Source organism: Camelus ferus, chromosome 11 (assembly GCF_009834535.1).
Source record: "Camelus ferus isolate YT-003-E chromosome 11, BCGSAC_Cfer_1.0, whole genome shotgun sequence".
NCBI lineage: Eukaryota > Metazoa > Chordata > Mammalia > Artiodactyla > Camelidae > Camelus > Camelus ferus.
Genome location: NC_045706.1, coordinates 14973623 through 15000172, shown reverse-complemented (window position 1 = coordinate 15000172; position 26550 = coordinate 14973623). Strand labels below are relative to the sequence as shown.

The 26550-nt window shown below is 46.6% G+C and overlaps 1 protein-coding gene across 3 annotated transcripts in view; it reads left to right on the top strand.

Moving 5' to 3' along the window:
- Positions 1 to 982: 982 nt before the first annotated feature.
- The window catches only part of VWA2 (von Willebrand factor A domain containing 2), a 46583-nt gene continuing 21015 nt past the window's right edge, over positions 983 to 26550 (top strand). Inside the window, exons 1-5 of one of the 3 annotated variants that reach the window (XR_004323780.1) lie at positions 983 to 1321; positions 9948 to 10009; positions 14969 to 15043; positions 16352 to 16485; positions 22114 to 22223. Coding sequence is in view for 2 of the 3 variants with exons in the window: in XM_032490842.1 (XP_032346733.1) it covers positions 1275 to 1321; positions 9948 to 10009; positions 14969 to 15043; positions 16352 to 16485; positions 22114 to 22223 (428 nt within the window). In the remaining variant the exon portion in view is untranslated. The remainder of the gene's footprint in view (positions 1322 to 9947; positions 10010 to 14968; positions 15044 to 16351; positions 16486 to 22113; positions 22224 to 26550) is intronic. The other 2 variants (XM_032490842.1, XM_032490843.1) reach the window with 2 other exon arrangements.

The following is a 26550-nucleotide window of genomic DNA, read 5'->3' as shown; positions in this document are numbered from 1 at the left end:
AATAGATAAACAAGTTCCTCTGTATAGCAGGGAACTATATTCAATATCTTGTAGTAAACTTTTTCAATTACAAAAGAGCGGATAGGTGAATAGATTAAGCACACTAGAACAGTAAGTGTAGCTAAAAGCACAGAAAGATGTTCAAGAAGGGAAATAGAAAAGCTGATTATGACACTGCATGGAATGAACTAAAATTTTTTTCATGTGGAGGATGACGCTGGAAGAACTAACAGCATAGTGTCAACAGCGATTATCTCTGGGTAGTTGTGTAGGTGTGGTTTGCTTCTTGGTATTTTTTTTTTTTTTTTTTGTAACGATCCCACATCATGTAATGACACTTTTGATGGCATTTGGGAACTACAGATGATGCAATAGTAGCCAACGTTTACTGAGTGCTTACTATGCAAAAGACATTGTGCTACTTTGCTCTGCGGTGTTTGGTTTAAAAAAATCAGAGCACCTTCCAAACTTAAACGAGGATGCTGGCCAAATAGGCCCGCTTATTACCGCCCAACTGCAATAACAGGACAGACAGGTAAACAAACGGCAATTGCCATGACAAATAGAAACGATGCCAAAGTCAACATTTTCGCACGGGTCGCAGCAATAAATCCGTGCGGAGTCTAGAGCAGAATGGCTTAGTGTTCCTTGCTGCACCGCTCGGAGGCTGGGAGACCAGAGCAGAAGTAAGCACCTTTGTTTTATTTGCCGACCTTGGCCAGCTCATTGTTTAAAAAAGAAAGAGGCGCTGCGAGCCGGGTTTCCAAAAGCGCGATGCGCCCTCCTTGGGAAAGCGACCCCAAGAGGGTCGGCCGCGCCGCGCTCTCCGCCTCCCCTCGAGGAGGAACACAGGTGTCCCACGTGGCTCCCGCCCCGGCCGCCCCTTCCCCGGGCTCGCAGCGCCCCCTGGCCCGAGCCGGGTCCTGCGGCGCGCTCTTCGCCGCGCGGGTCCGGGTGAGCCCAGCCCCGAGGGGTCTGCGCGCGGCGTCCCGGCTCTCGGCCTGAGGGGGGCGCCGCTTCCCTCCTCGCGCTGGCGGGGGCGGAGAGCCCCGCCCCCAGGCGTGCCGGCCCGGCGTGCCGAGACCGTGCGGCCCCGCGTGGACGCGGCGTCGGCGCGGCGGGGTGGGTTCCGCTTTGTCTGCGCTCCACCTGAGCGCGGGGAAGTTGGCGTTCCGAGGCAGGGCGCACCTAGCGCGCGCGCTCTCCGGGATCCCCGCGGTCCGCCCCGGGCGAGCCGGCGGGGGCGCCTAGGGAGCCGGGGAGCAGCCCCTCCCATGGGTCCCCGGCACCAGAGCGCAGAGTCGCGGGGCGCGGACCGCAGGTAAGGGGACAGGGGCTCGGTGTCTGTGGGTGGAGGAGGGAACCACATATTACAGCGGCCCTGCTCAGCACGGTCTTGGAGCCCCTAACCTGGCTCGCCTTTTGAATAAAGGCTTTGGGGACATGCCCAAGCCTCCCTCCTCCCATTTTACACCGCCTATGCAGGTGTTAAAGTCACTTCCGTGCCGTTTTCCCAAGCAGCCGAGTGCCCTCATCCAGGTCTCTGCGTGCAGAGTCTGAGAAGGGCCCGCTGCCCTGAGAAACTTGCCCTTGGTCTATGGGAAGGCCAAGGGATGTATCCTCCATGGTGATTTCACCTGTTGGGACCCCCCCCCCCCCCCCGCCACTGGCCAGCTAGCCCGGCCCTGCTTCCTGCACTTCTCCAGCTCGGAGCCTGGCTCTTGGGATGAGAAAGGGAAGAGGCTCAGAATTGCACTTTAGAAACTTGCCAGGGTGGCCACCCAGGCAGAAGGGAAGGGAGGAGGGCACCTTGCTGTCCTCTCATTGTGGAATCAGTGGCTGTCGAACTGAGAGGGGTCTTTCCACGGGGACACCATGCATTGTGTTTGGTGTCTTGGACTGAATAATCAACCTGTACAATTTTCAAATGATGTGGTCCTTTAAAAACAACCCCCCTAGAACTTCTAAGTGTTTTATAAATTGAAGTCTAAAAATTCGAGGTCTGCTTTTGCTTCCACTGTGAGATTATATTAAGAAATGTTTATTTATTGAGAAAAGAATCTGGAGAAGAGAAGGAAGCAGAAAACTCGAGAGATCTCTGCAGTTGGCAAAGGTCTTGGGAGTTAATTTATAAATGCTGCTGGCTTTCAGTAGCCTGCAGCCATTCTTTTCCTATGGCTGATGGGGTACAGAACTCCAGTAGGCTGTTCTTTGTGTGGGAACTGGCCCTTGCTCTTCTTTTGTAGAAACCCAGCTCAGAGTCATCTCTTAATGTGTAAGAATTTCCCAGACTAGGTCTCCAGGCACATCCTGAGGGCCAGGGGGATTCCTTCCTTTCTACATCATACCTATCTGACTGAACACCCATCAAGAACTTTAAGCCTGATTTTAAATTTTCTTTAAATCTGGTTTTTGGTCTATCATCCAGAGCTTCCCCATTTTCCCTCCCCCTAAAAAGGCTCGGATTCCTGGAATGAATTGGAGTCAGCTGCTCATGTTTTAACAGATGAGGAAACTGAGAGCCAGAGAGGGTAGAAAACTGCTGGAGGGAGAACAGGAGAGCCTGCCGGGAACCCTGACTCCTGGGTTTTTAATGAGCTTCCTTAACAGCATGGCCGTTAATTGGCAAGTGATGACGTTGATTATAAGCTGCTGGTGAAACTGCAAAAGCTTTTTAAGAGTGTGCCCACCAGGTGTGCATCTTATGCAGTATTTTCACTGCATCTCTGACACCTGGGAGGATGCCGGGCACAGGGCAGGTGCTTAATAGTTTTTATTGACTAAGTTAGATTTCATATAATTATACCAGTGGAAGGGTCAGCCACACTATGAGGCATTTAGAGTAGGGGTCCTCACACAGGTACTTAGCAGATCAGTAAAAAAAAGAAAAAGAAAGAAAGAAAGAAAACTTTTAGTTGGAACACTGTCACAGAATGGCTGATTGTAAATTTTATCCCACAAGGATTTTTTTTTTTTAAATAAGACACACCCCTCCCAACATCTTCAAGGCTATCAGAAGTCTCTTGGGGACTCTGTACAAGGGACGGGCTACCCTGTGCAACACCCTGCTTCAGCGCCTCCCCAGGCCTGCAAACTGGGACAGCTGAGCACACGTGAAGTCCCTTCCTTTGATTCACCCCTTCATCTTCCAAACAGCTCCAGTCCGCCTACTCTTCCACCTACACAGCTACCTGCTGGGCTTCCCTGAGTATGGTTACAGTCCTCCTCCCCTCCCTTCCTTTCCTGATCCTGCGTCCCTTCTCTTAACTGGATTTCCCTGATCTCCACTGAGGCCACTTTGCCCTTGCCCAGGGGACTTTGGCTCAGTAAGTCTCATGTGATCCTGGCAACAACTTTTCCAGGTCATTGGGACGGGTAATGTCACCGCCATTTTTGAAAGGAGGAAATTGAGTGACTTAAGTTAAGGAGTTTACCTGAGAGGTTCATGCTCAGGTCTCCGGATGTCAGACTGGTGCTCTGCTGTCCAGCTGTCTACTGCACGCTGCTTGTCTCCTCCGGGCTGCCTGCGAGAAGACCTGGCCCTGACTCTAAACTTGCGATCTGCCAGCTCTTCGACCAGTGGGCCCCAGCTTCTCCAAGACTCTTTCCACATGTATAAAAGTGGAAATGATCATGTTGACTCTATAGGGTATAAATATAGTTAAGTTATTTAACACAATGATAATCTTTTACATTTAGAAATTATTATACATTTAGAAAGTCTTTTATTTTCGGGGGGGGGCTTTGTTTCACTGGGTCTTTACAACACTTTGTAAAACAAGAGTCACCCCATTTGACAGATTGATTGAAGTGAGGAGGGGGTGGGGGAAGTTGTTGCTTTCAGAGTCACCTGGTTAGAAGCAGAGCTAGTCTGGAACTCTTTTTTCTGGACTTCCAGTCCTGTGTGTGTGCTTTCCAGAGTCCCCTGGCAGTGAACTTGGGTCCTGTACAGCTTCAATAAAGGGTTTTCAAATACCAGCAAAACAAACATCAAAATCTTTTCTGGCTAAAAATGCCTCTTAGCCAGTACAGTGAGTGTGGGGAGCCTGTGATTTATGTCCATCTGCCCAGCTTTCTCCCCAACCATCCAGGGAGTCAAAGGGCAAATTGTTGGTCCCTTGGTGCTGATTTCTGGTTACCAGACTCTTGGGTTCTGAAAATTTGTGATTCTCTTAAAGGGAGCATAATTGCCCAGAGCAACTTTTAAAATGCTCTTCTTGCCTTATCAAACTAGAAACATGTCCACTTCCCTTGACTGTCAGGGTGAGAGCCAAGTATTTTGCCAAATAGACAAGGAAGATACTTGTTACAGCAAAAGACCAAGGGCTTCCTGGCTGGGGACTTTCACCTCTGATTTTAAGGTCTTCCTGTTCAGGTGTTGACTGTTCTTGTAAAGGGTTCAGATTTCTATCCCACGGATTGAGAGGAGGCTGCCAAGGACTAATCTAATATTCGGGGCTGGAATTGCATTTTGTAAGGAGGTGGCAGTGGTTTCCTTTTTCACCCTGCTTTCATTTTGTTTCCAGTTATAGAGGAGGAGGTGGGCATTGTACTGCAAAACTGCCTTCAGCTGTCATTCCTTTTGCCCTTGTTTTTCAAAAGTAGTCTCATTTGGCCTGCCTTTCTTCCTGTCTCATGGGAAATGTAATCCCTGGGCAGCGCAGAGTGTGATTTTTTGCTGTGCCCTGCAGCAAACTTCACTCATCTGCTATCCCAGGTGCTGCGTGGAACCAGGATTTGAAGATAACAGTCAAATAAGGGGGTGGGGGATGGGGAGCATTTCGGGCCATGTGTAAGAACCAGAGAGGCCAGGAATAATGTGTGGGATTAGTTTGAGTAATGGAACAGAAAGGAACAAATGTGATGAGCTAGGCATTTGGTAATGGAAGAGGCTTGACAGGGTGTACCTGGGGATGAAGGATCTGTTTCTGCCTCTGGGTTGCGGACCACTCCCGACTGCCTTGTACAAGAATGCAGAGGGTTCTGGAAATCTTCTCATTAGGTGCTGGAGCGTGGGAGTTGCTGGCAGGTATTAGCAGATGGAAGACGGCCAAGGGGTGGGATTCAGGGTGGCAGATTTTTAATTATCCCTTTGTTCCTCTATCCTGACTCCTCAGAGTCAAGAAAGTGACGATTGAACACATCGCTGGGAGGCCAAAAGGGAGTCTGATCCACTTCTTAGCTGTCTAACCTGGGGCAAAAACTCATCACTTCTCCGTGTCTTAGTTTTCTCGTCTGTAAAATGGGGGCAATACACTCTCACAGGCAGGCTGTGCAGATTAGGAGAGAGAAGCCCCGTAAGTACAGAGCCCAGTACTGGGCACTTTAGTGAGTAAATGCTTGCTAGATGGTAGCAGCTCTCGGTTTTTACTGTGGAATTCATCCTTTTAGAGAGTTTTCAGATGTAGAGTTGTATTTAGAATGTTGAATCGGTCTTGCAGGAAAGTTTTGCCATGTGAAGCGGGGGAGCACACTGAATATTTGAGCTGACTGGGTAGGGATAGATAGTAACTATCTACTAACTAACCCTTCACCAGCGTCAAAATCACATTAGTTTCATTTATTTTGGTGTAAAAAAGAACTTGATGAGTGCGGCAAGCACAAAGATTCATCAGGACGTTGTATCTTCCCTCCAGCCCCGCTGCTGGAGGTGAGATGATGCTCAGTTTGCCCAGCAAGCACCCGTCTCACTTGCTTTGTGCCAGGCCCGAGCAGCTTGCTGGGGCTCCAGCAAAGACTGAGATGCAGTCTCTGGTCCCTGGGGCATTTGCCACCTGGCAGGCAGGACAGGTGACTCAGCAGACAGTTTCAGTGTGGGCTGTGTGACAGTGGGGATTGTGTTGGAGGAGACAGGGAGCTGCTGAGGTCCTAGTCAGCACCGGACGACCCAGGCACTTACGAGGGGGCATCTGATTTCTTACATGGATTTGCACATTGCCAACATAAACTTCATTTTAATGAGCAGAAACTTAGGAGGCTCTGGAAAAACATTCATCTGGGCGAGCAGAGACATGTGACAGGGCAAAATGGGTCTGCTTAGGTTTGTCACCTGGCAGAGAGAGGGGCCTGCATTCACTGAGTGTCTTGCTCTGCGGCAGGCACCCTCCCTCCCTCCCTTTTTTACCTTGTCCTGGCTTTGTGAAAAATTAACAGAGTCCTGAGCCTCAGAGTCCTGCCTGTGCCCAAGGTTAGAAGCTGTGATCCCAGCAATTCATCCTGAACTGCAGGGCTAGACAGCACTGAGGAGCGCTCTGCCTTTGCCCTGCCCTGGCCCTCGTCCCCAGGCCTCGCCCCTGCCTGGCTCCCAGGCGGCAGGTGGGGACTTGTCCCGCGGCTCTTGTGTGGAGTAAGGAAAGAAAACACGTCCTTGGGGAAGAGGAAAGTCTGTCTTGATGTCTTGAAAGGCTCAGTGGTAGCCCCTCCACCAGCCAGTGTCCTCTCTGAGTCCCTCTTTCTCCCTTTGATTATGTCTAGGAAACTCTTGCCTGCCTTCCTCTTGCAAGATCGAGTCTTCGATTTTCACTTAGATTTGGTGAGGATGTGAATCCACTGAGTTATTTGAAGCCCAGAGACTCTCAGCTGGTTGGGACATTGGATTTAGTTTGCTTCAGAAATGTTTTGAAAACCAACAAGCTGAATAAACAGTAGGGTAAGGTCTGCCCATTGCGGGTCCATGATGGAGGGGAGAGCTAGACGGGATTCTTTTAAAACCAGAAGACACCTTGGCAGCAACTGATCCAACCTCCTCATTTTGCAGGGGGAGGAGCCACGACCCCTCTCAGGATCACATGGCATGAGATGAGAAGGGGGTCCCTGGATCCAGGGTGCAGGCTGTCTGCCACCATGGGGCAGGGGTGGCTCCTACCTGTCGCGGAGTCACCGTGTGCCAGCTCAGTGTAGATGGAGTTCAGGGGGTGGCTCGAGGGCCCTGAGCTGACCTCGGCTCCATGAGTAGCATGGTTAGAGGAAAGTGTGCTGGATTAGGAGCCGGAGATTTCAGCCTTGTTATCACCTAGGACTCCTCCCCTTGTGAGCCTCAGTGACCCCTTCCTGCCATCTCTGAGGTGTACACGGCTCACTCCCTGAGTCTCCTCTTGACTTTCACACCATAGCGCGCCTCCTGAGGCTCGGAGCACAGACCCAGGGGATGGGCATTGTCCACAAAAGCACACTCATACCACTGGTTGTTCCTGTTTCCTGCATTTCGGAGTGAGGTCTGGCCATAGCACCTTGATGAACACAAGCTGGGTCATTTTTAACTTTTCTGCAAATCAGAAGAATCTGTATTTCCTGTTTTGACTTTGAGTTTCAAGGTAGCCATTGCTCTCAGCCCGGTTCAGCAAATTCTGTGAATTCAGAGTCGCGTTCTGTTTGGTTTCTGCAGCTGGGAGGTGTGTTTTCATTGTCCAGGCAAAGGTAGTGGAATTGCATCAGACATGTAAGACAGTTCATCTGAGTGAAGGTTAAGTTAAAGGCACTTAGGTGAGTGGCTGAAGAGGACTAGGAGACTCCTGCTGAATGTTTTGGAGAACTGGCCTCCCCAGTGGAGGTTGGCGGGGGTGGGGAGTCGGATGGGTCTGAAGGACCAGATCTGTAAATGAAAACTCGGGGCTTCTGCCTTGCTATCTCTATTCTTAGGTGCAGGAGGGTGGCCTTTATCTACGATGTTAAAGGGACTTTCTCAGCGCATCAGGTTGGAGTGAGTTTCCCCGCTGCGTGCTGCATGCTTATTATATACCACCTGCAGGGACTGACCTCCTCTCTCATCCCTCATCTCTAGAGGGATGTAAATAAGCTCATTTGTACGTCCCCTGGAATCCTGTAGTATTTCCCTCTCCATATCTCTGCTCAGGATTTCCTCTTCAGAACTATCTCCTGATTGAGCATCAGTGTTATCTGTTTAGCAGAAAGAAATGTGTGTTTCCTTGTTCTTCTAAGTCATTTCTTAAAAGACAGGTTTAATGCAGAAAAACTGTAGGATGAGATCTTGAATGTATTGGATCCCAAAAGACGAAAGAATTTCTAGAACCTATTAAGACATTTTTAGATTTTTTTCCTGCCAAGTTATGCTGGGGGGAAAAAGTCTAAATTTCATCTCTCTGATCCCTTTCAGTTTTTATACTGCATGTACATTCACCAAAATATAAGTCTGTCTGAATTGTGCATCATATCTTTGTTATTGGAATGATAATGTGTTTCTGGGCTTGCAGATAAAATTAGAAGTAAACTTCAGACATGTGCCCTTATGGAATCAAAGTTATGGTCTATAATTTCTTATGAAAAGCTCTTGGTTGCCATCCTTAATATCTGTCTCAAAAATCGATAAGTAATCAGACCCTATGGAACTGAATTTTACCCATACTACAAGCATTATTAAGCAATAAAAAGTTTTACAAGAATACTTTTGTTTCTTCCTCAGCTGCATGACTGTTTTTCAGTAATTTGGAAAGTGCAGGCTGGGTGACCTTATTGGGTTTCAGAAAATGAAGACTTTGAAATCATTCAGCCAGTCAGAATCTAACTCCTTGTGAAGAAGTGGAGCCACTGAGAAGGAAGGTCTTTCCCCAGGGTCACCTGGCTGGTCAAGACCCATGATGAGCTGGGACTCAGGTCTCTTAAGTCAGGACACGGCACACCTTGCCAGAGCCTGTGAAGGAGCTGGGGTTTTGGGGGTGGGTGTCTGGGGAAGATGTTAGGCTGTTCTTTAAAATCAAAGTCATTGGATTAACAACACAGTCAAAAAATGGACAAAAGACCTAAACAAACATTTCTCCAGTGAAGACATACAAATGGTCAATAGGCACATGAAGAAATCCTCAATATTGCTAAGTGTCAGAGAAATGCAAATCAAAACTATGAGGTATCACCTCACACCAGGCGGAATGGCCATCATTAAAAGTCCACAAATGATAAATGCTGGAGAGGGTGTGGAGAAAAGGGAGCCCTCCTACATTATCGGTGGGAATGTAGTTTGTTGCAGCCGTTGTGGAAGACAGTATGGAGATTTCTCAAAAGACTAAAAATAGACTCACCATGGGATCCAGCAGTCCCATTCCTGCGTATATGTCCAGAGGGAACTCTACTTTGAAAAGATTAACATGCATCCCAGTGTTCATAGCAGCACTATATACAATAGCCAAGACATGGAGACAGCCTAAATGTCCATTGACAGATGACTAGATAAAGAAGTTGTGGAATATTTATGTAATGGAATATTACTCAGCCATAAAAAGGAATAAAATAATACCATTTGCAGCAGCAAAATGGATGGACCTGGGGATTGTCCTACTGAGTGAAGTAAGCCAAAAAAGAGAAAAATACCATATGATATTACTTATATGTAGAATCTTTTTTTTTTAAATGATACAAATGAGCTTATTTACAAAACAGAAACAGACTCACAGATATAGAAAACAAATTTGTGGTTACCAGAGGGGAAGGCAGTGGGTGGAGGGATAAATTGGGAGTTCAGGATTTGCAGATCGTAATTACTATATATAAAACAGATAAACAAGGTCCTACTGTATAGTACTGGGGACTATATTCAATACCTTGTAATAGCCTATAATGAAAAAGAATATGAAAAGGTATATATATAAATCATTATGTCATACACTGGAATTAACACAGCACTGTAAACTGACTTTACTGCGATAAAGAATAAATAAAATAACAACAACAACAAAAAGCTTTGCAGGGAAAACCAGAAAAAAAAAAAGTTAAAAAAACAAAAACCAAAAAACACTGGAGCAGAGTCTTCCATGGCTTTGAGGGAACTTGAGGCTTCTCTAGGCTGCTGTGGTTATCGTGGCGAGGACCAGCCTCTAGGGTCACATTTGTGCCCCAGGAAAGGCTGAGCTGTTGCCATCTTGTTTAGGGGTGTGACTTGGGGAGCTCACAGAGCTGATTACTGCTGCTTTTTTTTTTCCCTTGTCCTGACCCTATAGTTATGTCAAGATGCCCTCTTTCCTGTTGCTGGAAGCCCTCTGCCTTTTCCTGTTTGCTGGAGGTAAGTTTTCTTGGTGGGAGGGGTGAAGTATTGATTTGGTTTGTCTCACATCGTGTTGATTTTAACTTCTCTTGAGTGCATCAGTGTTTCTCCACTCCATGGCCACCTGCCTTGTTGAAGCCGCATCATCTGGTGCTTGGACCATTGCAGTAGCCCCCAAATGGTCTCCCTGGGTTCACCTGGTCCCCCTCCATCCTGTTATTCATATACCAGCCACTTCAAAATGCAAATCTCGTCATGTCTGGACCCCTCTCCACTCCTATCACCTACCTGAAATTTTAAAGTAATGTCCCATGACTCTTAAGAAGCTCTGCCTGATCTGACCCTCTGCCACCTGGTGTCCCCTCTGGAGCCCCCTCCCTCCATCCTTTGTGCTGCAGCCCACATTCCCTCCAGGCCTGCTCTGCACCCTTGCTCCCTGCCACCCTAGGGGTTCTCAGTTAGCCCCTCTGCCTGGATCACTGCCTCACCCGAACACTGCTGCTCTGGTGAACTCCTGCTCATCCCCTACCACCATTCCTCCTGGACCCCCAGATCAGGACAGATCCCTTTATTGAAACCTCCTGTAGCCCTGTGTCCCTCTGCTGTGTAGCATTTAACATAGATATGAGTTTATTTCTGTGCAAATTAAAAAAAAATTAGTGTCCATCTTCTCCACCAGATGGACATAAGCTCTATGAGGAACAGACCCTGCCTGCTCTTTGTTCACTGCATGCTGTGTAACCTTGGCACCCAGCCGGGGCTTGGCACACATTCGGTGCTCAAGAAGTAGCTTCATGAAGGAATAATGGGGCAAATCAGTGTTCTTTTTACTTGCCGTTTTGGCCCTCCTGGGTTCTAGCCTCTTTGAAATAAGAGATGGTAGAAAGGAATGGGTGTGTTCTGTGGATTGCTGTCTGACAAGTAAGAACGAGCGGGCTGGGTGGCCGGCTGTCCGAGGTTGGCTCAGGATCGTCCTGTGGTCCCTGAGGCTCGGCTGCGGTTCCTGCCTGGTTTATGTTTCCGCGAGTAGGTGTGCGCACCCTGCGGGGTTGGCTGCTGTCACCACCTGCCTGTTCTCCGGGGCCTCGGAGATGAGAGAGGCTGGAAGAAGGGTGTGGTTGCTCAGCCCACCTCTCCCCTCTCTTGAAGTCCCGTGGGTGGACAGTGTAACACAGCAGCTTCATTACCGAGGGACTGGGGAGGAATGAGACTTGTTTGGGGACAGGGCCTGAATGCGGTCCCTGGAGGCCCAGACACAGGACCAGTTCTGTTTCAGCTCATTGTGAACTTCACTCTCTGTAGTCTGTTCAGTTTACAGAGCACTTGATCTGACCACCCCTAGGTTGTACAGATGGGGCAGGGGAGGCCCAGAGAGGCTGTGTGACTTGCCTGGCATCACACAGCTATCAGTAGGTGAGCTGGGATGGAAACCTGAGTCTCCTCCCTCCCAGGCTGCCCACCCTTCCCGGACAGGAATGGACAGGCTTTATCTCTCTAAGCCTGTGCTCTTACCTGTAGAGTGCGAGGGTTTGACTAGATTAGTGATTCTCAACCCTGCCAGCTCCTTAGCACCGCCTGTCCCCCCCAGCAGATTCAGGTTCTGGAGCCCAGGTAGGTGGTCCTCAGAGGGGTGGGCTGACTTGGTTTGAAGAGGAAGCAGCAGCCACACATTCATCAGCTCCCTGTTCAGGGGGAGCTTCTGCAGAATCCGGAGGTGGTTACACAGGGAAGAAGTGAAGATGTCCCCCAGGTACCCACTCACCTGCTGTAACAGCCGAGCACGTGGTACAGAGTTACGTTAGCCGAGCCACATCTGGAGTGAGTGATCTGCAGTCACAGAGCCCACCCTCCCGTCCAGGGCAGTGGCTGGCCAGTTTCCAGCTGGAGAACTTGCTGGTAAGACATTTTTAAAGGAACAGTGTCTTCCTACAGGACGTTAGGGATTCCTCAGCTCCTGGGCTCTTTGCCAGTATTTTGTAGGCACGTTCAGGAAAGCTTAGTGCCTACCTGCTTTGAATACAGGGTCAAAGGGTGTGAGCATTTTTATAGCTCTTAATTCATTTGGCCAAACTGTGCAGAGAGCCGGGCTGGGCTCTGTGGAGGAAGGAGAAGGGGGAAGTGTTCCTGCCTTCGGGGAGCCTCCGGGGGAGCAGGGCTCATGGGAGCAGCACCGCATTATGGGGTGGGCTGCAGTGGGAGCCCCCCAGGTTGGCAAGATGTTGGTGATGCCTGAATGCAGTGATGCAGAAAGCTAGTTTTCTGGGAGACCAATTTGCTGAATTATTGAGTGACTTTTGTGTTCTTTTGTTTGGGTTTTTTGGGGGTGAGGTGTTGCCACTGCCTCTGTCCTAACATCAGCCATGTTTTATGGAAGTGGAGGTTTTTGTTTTTGTTTTTGTTTTTGTTTTTTTTTCTATAATCAGTCTACTGTCTGTATTGTAGTTTATGTCTTGTTTCTGCCTCTGGTAGCAAAACGGCAGTGGCAGGTTCTCGCAGACCTCATGAAAGAAGGTCTGATTTTTTTTTTGTCTGATAGCTTTTGACTGGGGAGCTAATTGCTGGTTCAGCATTTTGGCCTTGAACCATCTTCCCTGTGAGTAGAGATTGAGGGGAGGGCATGTCAGGTGGGCAAACTAAAAAATCTGGTCAGAGGAGAACTAGGAACTGGTTTAGTTTGCTATTAAGGAGACTAGTGAATGGAGAGAAACCAGAGTGGAGCTGGGACCACTCCCACTGTCCTGGCAGGTGCAAATCCTCTTGAACCCAACTTCCCTGTGTGGTATGATACCTCCCTCCCTCGCCGCCTCCTGCACCCCCACCTTTACCTCCCAGCAGCCCCCCATTTCACATTCCTTCATCTGCCCCCCTTCCTGGGCTGTCCTGCTCCTGGGCTCTGCCCACCCTCATTCTGTGCCCTCTGCGCTTACTCATAGGACATTGACATTTTTATTACTGAATTATTTTTTTTTTTATTTTGCAGTGGAGGTAATTAGGTGTACTGATTTTTAGAGGAGGTAATGGGGATTGAACTCAGGACCTCATGCATGCTAAGCACGCATTCTACCACTTGAGCTATACCCTCCCCTGGACATTGACATTTTTAGAGCATCTGCACGTTTACTTCTGACATCGACCATGCACAGTTGGCTTCTCAGATAATCCTTCCAAGTGGCACCCTCATTGTCTTCAGGACTTCCATCACGGTTGGCTCGCCGTTCAGCAATCCTGACCCATTACCTGTTCTGAAAGTTTATTTTGTAAACAGTTATTGACTGCTCACAGGCCATGATTACAGTTTTACTGGGTTCTGTATAGAAGAACAAAAAATGTATTCACGCACTTCGTACCCCAAAACTTTTCAGCCCTTGTTCATACTCATTGCTTTGAAGGAATATATCAGTGTTTACTCATAGTCCTGTCTCTTCGGATATTTGTTATCAGCAGCATTCCTCAGACAGATAACACCAAAGGGAGTGTCTCAATGTGCCTTTTCCCGTCTCTAAAGTTGTTTTTCCTTTGGATCAATTCCCAGGTGTGATACTACAGGGTCTAAGGATATAAGCCTTTTTATGACTTACTTCATTTGGCCACGTTGTTTTCCAAAGGGGTGTATGTACCAATTTACAGTACCACCGCTGGAAAAGTTTTTTCCTAATTTAATCTTTTCCCAGTTGCATTTAAATTTATAGCTTGATCATCTAAATTTCATATTTAACAGAGTATCCCACTGTTTGAATCAAAGTGTTTTGTCACCTGTTTGAAAAATTTCCCTTGTGCGTTTCTGCAAATTCTCTTTCTTCTATAAATTGTCTGTTCACATCCAAGGTTAATTTGTATGTCAAGAAACTACCCCAGAGGGGCACCCAGTTCTTATGCCTCACCAGGGACAAAGTTTCAGATAAAGGAATGTCATTTAAATGCTGACACTGTTTCCAGCAAGTTGCAAAACAACAATGTTTATACTATTGCCGAGAGGAACCTGGAAGGGCAGGACATGCCGTACCAATCCCTGAAGCTCACTAATGGCGTTTGGATTTTGGCCAAGCTACGTATCCCGCCAGGAAATCCCAGTCACTCGCTGTCACTGAAGTGTGGAGCTCCTGAAGTCTCCCAGTACATCTCTTGGGTCTATGACAGCATTTTGAAAAACTGACAAACTGGTCTGGTGTCCTCTGGCCATCCTGTGATCAGTGCAAGCCAAGAGCTCATAACTGGAAGAAGTTGTATTGGCGTGTAGACGCTGAACCCGAACACACTGAAGCCACTCGCCGAGGTAGTGACCAGCCTAACCTGTGCTAACGTTAGGGCACAACCTGCTGGAGAGCTTTAGCTTCCTGTGAACATTTGTAACCACTGCTTGAATCACTTCCCACCTCTTGCCACCTGCCGCTCTCTGTCCTTCCTTGTGGGCTTCTCCGTCCGGTGCCGGTGGCTGGCATTTTCAAGAGTAGTTTGATGTTTTGTAATTGAGAGCTTGCTTCAAAAGCAGAAAAAGACAAAAGAAGAAAATATTTTAAAGCAAGGAGAAGTGTCACTGAATTGTAAAAAAACAAACCCCAAAACTCGTCAGAATCACTGGCTGTCTATATTCCCTCTGTATGTACTTTTAATTTTTCTCTTCAAAAAACCCAAATTTAAATGCAAAGATACTTGGGGGTGGGTGTATAGCTCAGTGGTAGAGCATGTGCTTAGCATGCGTGAGGGCCTGGTCCAATCCCCAGTACCCCACCCCCTAAAAAAAAAAAAGAAAGAAAAAACTTAAATGTAAAGATCCTTGATAGAAGTCTGGGAAGGTGGCGGGGTGGGGGGGGCTGTTTGTGTTGTCCATCTGGTAATTTTTAAGATACAATGTCATTAAACCCCTCGACCTTCCTGTTTTCTCTCTCATTCCCCGTTGGTTCTGGTCACATAGCATGGCAATGGCAACTCCTCTCCTCTCTGCCTTGTTATGACTGCTTCTGCTGTCTTTTCTCCTAGTGCCCCCATCCCTCCCTCTGCAGGAAGTCCACGTAAGCCAGGAGACCATTGGGAAGATTTCAGCCGCCAGCAAAAGTAAGCCCATGTTTTACTCCACCCTTCATATGCCATCTTCGGCCTCTGTGTGACAGACCCAAGAGAAGCCATGTTACTCCAGACAGTTTCTGCCCCACTCCTGTCTTTTTTCATGCTGTGGACAGAGTCATTTTCCCCAGACAGGGGCCTGACCAAGTTCCTCTCCTGGGTAAAATCCCTAGGTAAATCCTTGTTGCTGAATTTCTTGGTCATTGCTTCAAGGTCTTGTGTCAGGTGACCACCATCTACCCAGCCAGCCTTGTCTTCTACCATGCTCCTTCTTCTGCCCGCCCTGTTCGGCATCCCCTCAGTGTGCCCAAGCCGGACCCGCCCTGCACGTCCCTCCCTCCCTCTCTGCTCACACCCCCCAACTCGCTGCTCCTGGTGGCGCCTTCTCATTGGTGCTTCTCTGACTTCCTCTCTTGCATCTTTGTGGCGAGCGGATGAGTGTGGACTCGAGCCAGATGGCCTGGCTTCGATTCCTGGCTTCCCCACTTCCTGGTACTTTGGCCTTAGGGAAGGTACCGAATTGCCCAGTACCCTGCTCTCCTCATCTCTCCAACAGGAAGACACACTGTAAATCTGCCTAAGGGTGGTGGTGGGGGGCTGGGTTGCTGATCGCTAAAGGGTGCAGGGTTTCTTTTCGAGGAGATGGAAAGTGTTCTAAAGCTGGTTGTGATGGTGCTAGGCTGTATCTGTGAATGTACTAAAAACCGTTAAATTGTAAATGGGCGACTTATCTGTGAATGGTATCTCAATATAACTGTTGAAAAAATTTAAAAAATAGTAATCAATCTCAAGGTGGTTATGAGAATTAAATAAATTAAAAAGTATAAAGTGTTTAAGGTAGCACCTGGTTTACAGGAAAGGTGCAGTCAGTGCTGGTTACCATTACTTAGCCTCTTGGGTAATGCGACCTTACGTACCAGGGTGCCTGGCTGTGTCCCAGACTAGGTTGTGACCCCTGAGGGCAGGAACCAAGGCTGTTGGGTGTTCCTCACTGGCCCAGTAGCCACTCCTCTCATGCAACTCAGTTAGTGTTATTGAATTAGACTCTTTCCTTATTACACAGATTTTCATGGAAGGGCCTGTCTGTGCGCGTTCTGCCCGTGGTAGATGCATGTTCTCTGCTGCAGGGGAGGGCTGCATCTGGCCCAGACTTTGCCCAGTGTTATTTCCACCATTGTGCTAAGAGGAGCTGGGCCCACCACAAGGTTGTTTCCCCTCCACTCATATTTGGTAGTAAGGTCCTCTTGGGATCAGAGCAGGGAAGCTGGTTGTCACCCATTCTATCCCACTCTCCCCTAGTGATGTGGTGCTCGGCTGTAGTGGACATCCTGTTTCTGATAGACGGCTCTCACAGCGTCGGGAAAGGGAGCTTTGAAAGGTCCAAGCACTTTGCCATCACGGTCTGTGACGCTCTGGACATCAACCTCAGGAAGGTGAGTGGAAGTCTTGTCTTTGTATTACAACATCTTTGATTGCAAGTGACAGAAATTCCATCTTAAGCAAAAGAGGGCATTTACTGGCCTGTGGAACCAGGAAGAACAAGGGGGTAAATCCTGGTTCCAGACGTAATGGGATCCGAAGACTCAGCCCCTCTCTTTTTCCTTTTCCTCTCCATTTTGCTTTCCTTGGTTGGCATCCTTCCCAGGCGGGTTTTCCTTTCATAGCAAAGTTGCCCTGCATTGTCCTTCGAGCTCGTCACACCAGGAAAAAGAGAGTGGACTTCTTTCTGTGTGGAACTGGTAGAAGTCCCTGAGGAGGGCTCTGATTGGGCAGGCATGGGTCACATGACAATTCCTTGACCTATCACAGAAGTCAGAGGGAAGAGATTGTCCAGCCAGACTTGAGTCATTTCACCCACATTCTTGGGGGGTGGATGAACACTGGATGTCCCGCTAGAAAGGGAGGTGGTGTTTGCAGAATAGTGCGAAAGGGAAAGCATGCTGACAGACAAAGACTGTAACTACCTCTGAAGATTAGAGTCTTACTATGAATCACAGCTCCTCCCCTCTGTTTACTTGAAAGGAACAGCTCCTGCCTGATGAATCCAACCAGTATCTGCATTTCTTGTTCTTCATGGTTCTAGATAGCGAGTCAGCAGATACCAGCAGAGTGTGCTAGCTGCAGCTCTTGTTGCTAAAAGAGGTATTTTGGAACAGCTCAGTAGAAAAACAGTCAATGAACACAGTTCTCAGAAAATGAAACACAGACGGCCCTTTGACATAGGAAGAGATCCCCAGCCTCACTCAATGTAATAGCAAATCTCCAGCTGCGATACCATTTTCCACTTAACTGGATTAGCAGCAAATCCAAAATTCGGTGCCGTGCTCCTTTGGCAAGCCTGTAGGAGACTGGTGTTCTCATGCTCTGCTGGGGAGTGTGCAGCCTCTATAAAAGAATCTAAAAATGTCCATCAAAATGACAAAGGCTTGGACTCTGACCCCGTAATGTATTCCACAGATACTCCCACAGGTGCAAAATAATGCACGTGCAAAATTTTTCATTGCGGTGTTGTTTGTAATTGTAAAGATTTCAGGCAACCCAAATGCCCGCTCTCAGGGAACAGATATGTCCATTATGGTGCATTCATATAATGAAACACAGGGCAGCTGCAGAAAGCGAATGAGGAAATTCTCTGATCTGGAGAGACAGCAAAATAAACTGAGTGTAAAAAGAAAGGTGCAAATGGTATTTATAATATATTACTTTTTAGGAAAAATGGAGATGAAAAAAGTCTGTATTTGTATTCGTTTGTATATGCATCAAGAAACCCTGGAGGGATTTGTGAGAGGCTAAGAGCAGTGATTTCCAGTTGACGGAGAAGGTGGGATCTGAGCAGATGGGGCATGAGTCCAGGGGGAGACTCATGGGTGTAAACTTCATTATACTTTATGGATTTTGAACCGTGTGAACTGACTCAAAAATCAGATAAAAATTTAGGAAGGGCATTTTGGTCTGGAAAGCCATAATTACTTGAATTAGGGACTAGTCACATACAGACTGAGGAAGGAAATGGTTTTCCAAGATGACATTCCTGGATTAATCCTAGAAAACCCTTTAGGATTTAGGAGCCAAAGTGGCTGTTAATGAGGGCCAGATTTTCTCCAGAATGGCATGTCGTCTGGGGAGGGAGCCCATTGCTCTCAGGCTGTCTCGCTCAGTTATACCTGACGTCATTCCATGAACATGGAAGTTCCAGCCATGAAGTCAACCCATCACAGACCCCGAGAGGGTCAGGGCCGAGGCTTGCTGAATCTCTACCCTCCTCCACATACTGCCCTGCTTTTAAAAGGAAGTGATTCTTTATGACATTTCACTAGTTTTTCATAGAGGAAGAGCCATAAAGATCAAACACTGATGACCTTAGCAGGGATGTAATATGTCCTGAAATGAGTGGCCTGGAGACCCCAGTGGATGGCAAGTTGGAAGAGAAGAGCTGTATGGAGTATTAGAGAATGTTTTATAGATGAATAAATGGGTTCAGAGAGGCTAAGTGACTGCCTAAGGTCACACAGCAATCTTCGAAAAGAACTAAGCGTGGAAGAACTGGGCCTCTTGACTCTCAGCCCAGCACTTCACATTCTGCTGTCCCAGTCATATAGCAAGTGGACAGCTGGCGACATGGTGAGGTGTGTGTGTATCTGTGTATGTGGAAGTGGGAGGTGCTGATGGAATTCAGCATCCTCGAACAGAGGATAAGAAAACTATAACAAAAAAAAAACTTCATGGGTGGTGCTGTTGGGAGCAGCTATCCCAACCCACAAGGCCCCAGAGTTCAGGGAATTTAGTCTCGATGTTGCTGAACCACATCTAGAATGTGGCATTTTTAGGTTAGATACTGGCAAATGGGACAGTGGCCACAACAGGGAAACAGAACAGTGAGAGGCCTGGACATTCCCATTCGAGGGAACTTGATTTTCATGAGAAGGAGGGTGCTTAGTGGCTCTGTTTTATTGAGAAGATGGAATCTGGGGGTTCAGGGAGTTTTGTATTTGGGTTTGTCCCAAGAAAACTTTCTTAAAGCAAGACGTGTGGAGCAGAGGAATTGGGTGTCTGTTTCGTGAGCAAGTGAGCGCCTCCACCTCCAAGCTGCTCGGACTTGCTGGGACTTCTGGCGAAGGCTCTTCGCATTAGGGTGACTTCAGACGGTTCAGTCTGATCTGCGGCTTCAGGTTTTATGTTTTTGCTGCTGCATTTTGGTGTCACCGTCTTGTTATCTCCCCACAAAGGAGATTTGATGTGCACCTTATTTTACGTTCCAGGCGGAAATTTTCAAGTAGCTGTAAATGCAGGCTTTTTATGGGGGCTTTGTTACTGAGGTGGATGTAAGGTGTTTGAAGTCTTCCTCTTAACACTGAAGCTGAGAAGTTCACTTCCTGGCTTCTAATATAATGATTGGAGCGGACTGATTACAGTGTGCTGAGAAGTCTGGGCGGGCTGGCTTCTGAGCATACAGTAAACTGAAGATAAAAGGTAACAATTTTGCTCCCAAACCACCAATTAAATTAAATGCCTTAACTACTGACTCAGGCTGTTTCCATCTTCTGTTTTGAAGTTGGCTCCTTCCTGTTTAACTCAGTTAAACACACCCAGCTGTTGGTCTCAAGGGAGTTTTTAAACTAAGTGATTCATTCACATGATTAAAAAAGAAAGACATTCAATGAAAAGCATCCCTTTCACCCACACGTTTTGTATTTGCCCAGTCCCCCCCCGCCGCCTGCTGTCTTGTGAGCATCCTTGCAGAATTGCTTCATGCAAATACAAGCAATGTGAATATCTGCTCTTATTTTTGCCCTTTTTACACAAAGGGTACCACACAGTACGTAGTGTTTATATATTGCCTTTTTCTCTTTGCATTGTCTTGGGAGTCTTTCCATGTCTAGATAGATAGGTAGTATAGGTATTAATAGAGCCATGTATCATTTTTCATTGCTGATTAATGCTCCTGTCGTAAGGATTTGCCAAGGTTTAGTTAACCAGCTCCCTGTTGATAGACATCCGTTATTACAGATACATTGTGAGCTTGTAAATATGTCGTTTCACACCTGTGGAAGTACAGCTGTAGGATGAGTTCCCAGTAGCCCCATGCATTTGTTATTTTCAGTAAACCTTGACAAATTGCTCTCTATGCATGCTTTGACATTTATGTTCTTAACCAGCAGTGTTTGAGGATACTATTTCCCCCTGTAAGCGTATCTGGCTTTTTGCTACATCTCAGGGTGACACAGTCAAGCATCTCTTCTTACTAAGGAACCATTTGTATTTCCTTTCCTGCGATCTCTGTTCATATCCTTTGCCCATTTTTCTGTTGGACTGTTGATCTTTTACATATCAATTCTTAGATACTCTTTATATATTGGGGAAACTAACCTTTTATCTCTGACATGAGTCGGCAACTTTTCATGTTATCTTCCTGTTCTGGTTGCCTTATGGTATGTTTTGCCCTGTGGAAGTTTTCTTCGTCAGATTTATCGATTTTCATTTCTGACTTCTGGATTGCAAGTCCTAGTAAGGTCTTTTCTACTTTGAAGTTACAAAGGAATTCTTTCAAGTTTTCTTCCAGAACTTTTATGGTCACATTTTCCACGTTTAAATCTGGAATCCGTTTGCAGTTTACCCTTAATTCTTTTGCAGATGGCTCTCCAGGTGTCCCAATATCACTTACTGACTAGACCGTCTTTTCCCCACTGATCTGAGATGACCCTTTAGCAACATGCTAAATTTGAGGGAGATTTTACAGAGGTCGCTTCTCAGAAACTCTTTCTTGAGGTTCTCTACTATTCTGCTTTTCAGTGTCCCTCTCCCCTACGTGCCCACCTAAAACTTCATTTTCTTTTTCCTTAAGATGCCCAGAGGCCCCTCCTAGGACTCTCCCGTGGAAGGAAAGTCTGATGGGCTGTGCTCACTGGGAGCAGATGCAGCCAGCCTGGTGAGGTGGTTGTGTGTTGATCAACCACCAGGCCTGTTAAGGGATCAGTAGAGAAGGAATTCACGTAGCAAAAGTCTGCATCATTGTTTAAATATGAATCCCTTGGCCTTTTGCAATCTTGGCCAGAACTGGGGCTGGTTCTGAGAATAGTAACTAAGAGTGTAGTTTCTCCAGGAGTTTTGAGAGCCAGTGACAAGGTGCAGGGGTTAGGTCCTCGAGAGGAAACTTTAATGTTTCAACTCTTCTCTGCTTGACACATGCCAATCTTAAGGGTCCAGAGAGTGACTTGACTCCGTCTCCCTTCTCCAGTTTTGCGAGGCATTGGGTTTTCTCACGTGGTCTCATGCATTAAGATGCAAGACCTGGGACCACTGGTGGCTCTTATTCTCTCCACTGCCAAGGAACTCCAGCTCCAGTGTTGCTTGTCTCAGATGAGGGTGCTGCTTGTCCCCCAGTCTGACTCCAGTCTGGAGATCGGGCCCTTCCCTAGCTTGGCAGGAGCAGGCCTGGAAGGGCTGATCCCCTCAACAAAGGTGGGTGTGTGGTGGCTGCGGCTGGTGATGAGCCACCAGTGACGGTGGCTGTGGTTAGTTTCTGTGGCATCCCAGGGAGGGTGGGAGCGGGTGGTTTGCTGAAGGCCTGCTGAGAAGGGAAGCAGCATCACTGAGCCTTAGTGAGGATCCCGGCCACCAAGTCCCTTCCTTACTAGCCCTGGGCCGGGTCTGTAGCCTCTGTTTTAGTTTCTCCAGCAGTAATGTGGGTACGAAGAGTGCTTTGTGGATTAAATGAGATAATTGTTGAGATGGCTTAAAACAGTGCCTACACCGGGGAGGCAGGCAGTAAGTGTGAGCAGAGACCCCTAAAGCACTCACAGCTCAGCCCAGAGAGCTGTCAGGATGGGGGTGGAGTTGGTGGTAGTCAGTGCAGAGTACAGGCAGATGTGACAGTCCCCTTCCAGATTCTCCACTGAGTCTCTGGAACCTTCTTTTCGGGACATGAGAGAAGGCTCCAGCACTGGTGTTTGGGAGTGGGCAGGAAGCAGGGGCCTTAACCTTTCTCGTCCCTTCTTTCCTCTTAGGGATGTTTGTGACTTGACCCTGCTCTTGGCCCCTGGGCCCTCTGTCTCCCCCCGCAGGTCAGGGTGGGAGCTGTCCAGTTCAGTTCTGCTCCTCGTCTGGAATTCCCCTTGGATGCATTTTCAACCCAACAGGAAGTGAAGGCCAAAATCAAGGGGATGGTTTTCAAGTAAGTGTGACCAGATGCTGCCATGGTTAGGATGAAGCTAGCTTCTCTCAGAATCGCCCTTGAAGGGTTGGCCCGGCTCTTAACCTCAGAGAGAGAGGGCTGTGGGTAATGTGAATTCCCTTCTCAAGGCTGCCCCTTATCATTTACATGACAATGTCCCAGGTGGGAACTTAAATGCAGGTTTTTTAAAAATTGCTGTTATTGTGTCAGTTACCTGGGAGAAAGGGCTAGTGAGGGTGGAGATAGGTTAAGAGCATGAGGTGGGTGGAAGGGAGAACACTGGGTCCTTTTCCCAGTACTGTCCCTGGTGACCGCGCAGCCAGGATGATTCACCACACTTCTCCAAGCCTCATTTTTGTGATCTAAAAAGAGTCAGTGCTCCTCTGTTACTGAGAGTGCTTTCAGAATGATAAATAGCTGTTTATTTGCTCGTGTACATACACATCCTACAAATATATGTACATGGTGGGTCAAAATTTTATTCACATCACAAGTCAGCTGATGTGTGTATATGCACATACATATGTGTGTATACGTATATTTTGTGTATAAATATTTTATATATGTGTGTATTACATTTACAGCTGTATGGATATGAATGAGTTATACACATGCATATGTATGTATATACACATCCACACATACACAGTGTTCTTCATAAGTGCTCACAGAAGAATGCCTTTACTTGCCGCTTGCCGCTCTGATCTCCGGATCCTCTTTGATCTCTGCTTTCCCTTCCCCTAGTGTCTACTGAAGTCCCACTCAAGTCCATGGTCCCAGCCATTTACAGCTGTCACTTCTACTTGCAAATACCCTTAAGCTCTGAGGTCTTTTTATCAGCCTCAGGCCTCTGTAAGCTCCCAGTACTCTCAATAAGCCTGAATCCCCACACTGGACACAGCAGGAACTTTGGGGGCCCCCACGTTCCAGAGACCCCCCCCCCCCAGTGACTTTAATCTTAGGCTGTTTATCCCAGCCCTTTCCTCTGCCCTTGAGTACCGTAAACAGAATGAGAGGCAAGTCAAATACAAGAAAGTTCAAAGGGAAAAGGACATTAATATTTTTTTTAAATGGTGTTAGTGTACACTGACCTTTCTGTGTCCCCTTGGAGCCTTCTAACCTTGGGGCCTCCAAGAATGTTTCCTGTAGAGAACAGAGGTGGCCTCGCTCCCATATCTGGGGCTCAGACACACCGAGCAGTACTTGTCAAAGTGAGGTCCTCGGTGATGGTCTGGGTCGGAATTGCCTAGGGAGTGTGTCAAAGTGCAGGTGCCTGGGCTGCCTCCTACGGCCGCTGGATCACTCTGGGCAGTGATACCGAGAATCTGCACCTTTGAAAGTTCTCTCCCCACTGCCTCCCTGCCCTCAGAGTGTCATATACACTCATTTTTTTTTAAGCAGCTTTATTGAGATATAATTTAAATACCATAAAATTCCCACATTTAAAACGTACAATTCAATGGTTTTGAGTACATTTTCAGGGTTATGCAACTGTTACCATAATCTAATTTTAGAACTTTTTCATCATCTCAATAAGAAATCTGGTGAATAGACTTTTACTCAGACAACATGTATAAGTGGCCAATAAGCACATGAGAAGATGCTCAACATCATTAGCCATTAAGGAAAGGCAGATCAAAACCATAATGAGATACCATTTCACACACACTAAGAAGGCTAAAATGAAAGACAGACAGTAACGAGTGTTGGCAGGGATGTGGAGAAATCTGAGCCCTCGTATACTGTTGGTAGGATTGTAAAATGGTGCAGCCACTTTGGGAAACAGTTGGGCAGTTCCTCAACATGTTAGAGTTATCACATGTCCTAGCAACTCCACGCCAAGAGGATTGAAGACATATACCCCCACAAAACCTTGTACACTCATGTTCACAGTAGCATTATTTATAATAGCCAAAAAACGGAAACAGTGTAAAAGCCCAGTGGATGAATGGGTCAGCAAAATGTAATTTATCCATCAAAGCAAAAATACACAGATAAGACTGCATCACACTCAAAAGTCATGCACAGCAAAAGAAACAACAAAATGAAAAGGCAGCCTGCAGAACTGAAAATTTTTGTAAACCATATATTAAGTAAGGGGCTAATATCCAAAATATATGAAGAATTCATGAAAGCAATAAAAAAAATGTGATAAATATTGCTACAATGGCAATTGCTAATGGCAATATTATGGTAGATAAAGATGTAAAAGTAACACATTGTACACCTCAAATTTACACAATGGTATATGTCAAATATATTCAATTATTTGAAATAGGGATTTAAATAAAATATGATATATCCATGCAGTGGACTATTATTCAGCCATGAAAAGGAATAATGATATGATTCATGTTACAACATGGATAGACCTTGAAAACATGCTAAGTGAAAGAAACCAGACAAAAGCCCACATACCGTATGATTTTTATTTCTACGAAATAGACTGGAATAGGCAAATCTGTGGAGACAAAGTGGATTAGTCATTGCCAGAGGATATGGGGAGTGACTGCTAACAGCTTCTTTTTGGGGTGATGAAAATATTTTGGACTTAGGTAGTGGTGATGGTTGTACAACCAAATTATACTAAAAACCACTGAATTGTATGCTTTAAAATGTTGAATTTTATGGTATATGAATTATATCATTGATTTATTGTTAAAGAAGAAACCATTATATGCACACAAACATTTGCAGGAGAGAAAGTAACCTACTGGCTTAAATTTAGGACTGAAAGTCAAAAACTGGAAGATTTCGACTCAGATAACTCAGCCCTCCTCTCATGTGAAAAACTAAGCCAGTAGCAGTGAATTGGTACTAATAGGCACTTTGGAAGTCACCTAGTATCTCTTCCAACCCCTTATTTCATGGAGGGGGATACTGAGGTTGAGAAGGAGCAGGTGACTTGGCCAAAACCACAGGGTCACAGTGCTCCATCCATTAGGCCCCGTGGGACTGTCCTTTCCCACTCTCCCCCTAAGTAATTAGTTGAGCCCCTTCTCAGCTGGGTTGAAAGTCACAGCTGAGGGCTGGAGAGTATTATTCATGACCTATGAAATGCAGAGACGCATTGAGAATGTGCCGGATGAGGACACTGGGAATGTAGAAAGACCCCTCTTTATGTGTCTGAACAAGGTCAGCTCTTCCTTGGGGATGTGAATGGCGACCACTTGTTTATCCCAGGGTGATTGTAAGAGACAGCAGACAGAGCAAGGAGGCAGTAACTGGTTTTTTGGCCACGGTTGTAGTGTCACTGAGGACACTGAGTGTTAAGACATCCTTATTATCCAGAACAGAGGAAATGTTGGCCAAATGGGAGTGTTGACCTCCCCAGGACTCTTTGCCCTCTGCCTTCAGTGTAATTTTAAATTCTGGACTGATTAGCACAGCTCTGTCCAAAACCCAGAACACTTGCCTTTCCAGACCAAGGCAGTCCCCCAAAAGCGTGTTTTAAAATGGCTAAGAAACCACCGTGACAATCACGATATTTCTACATTGTAATAAATGTAAAGAATATTACAACCAACCCTTCCAGTCTTGCACCCCACGATAATATAAAATCAGATCAAACATGGCCAGCCATTGACTCCCAAATGCCTAGAACCTTGGCCAGGGGGCTGTGCGAGCTGGTTCCATCATCTCATTAATTTCACAACAACACGACTCTTGAGCTTTCTGGGATTGAAGGTTTTGGACCCTGCCTATAGCTTTATCAGAATTGTACTGTATTTAGATAGCTGTACAGAAATAGGTTACTGCTTTACATTAGCACAAAGCCTTTTATAGCCATCTCTGGCCTCTTTAAACCATATTAACATTTAAAAATAGCTTTTAGAATAGTTAAAATTACAAAGCACTTTGCTGTCTTTAACTTAATATGATTTAGTATGTATTTTTCATAAAAGCTGCATTATGTTTCATGTTGATCCTTTTTAATGGTTATGTAATAATCCAAATGAATTGAGCTATCACCATGTATTAAATCAAGCCCCTAAAAGGACACACTGAGGTTGATTCTAGGATTTTTGTCCATTGCCAAAACCACTACCAACAAAAACTCCTGTCATCAGCATCCCTGAACCTACAGTGAGCTTTCTTAGGAATTATTTTTCAGAGTCTGTTGCCTGCACTGCCTGCATCAGAATCACTGGGGGTGGGGGGAGAGGAGGTGGGTTTAAACTGTAGATTCTCAAGTCTGGTCACACATCTACCAATTGGGATTCTGGAAGGATGGAATCTGAGAATCCACATTAAGTCTCTTGAGGGATTTTTATGCTAACTAGAACTTGAGACTAGTTCAAAAGATGAACTTAGAATAAGCTGCTAG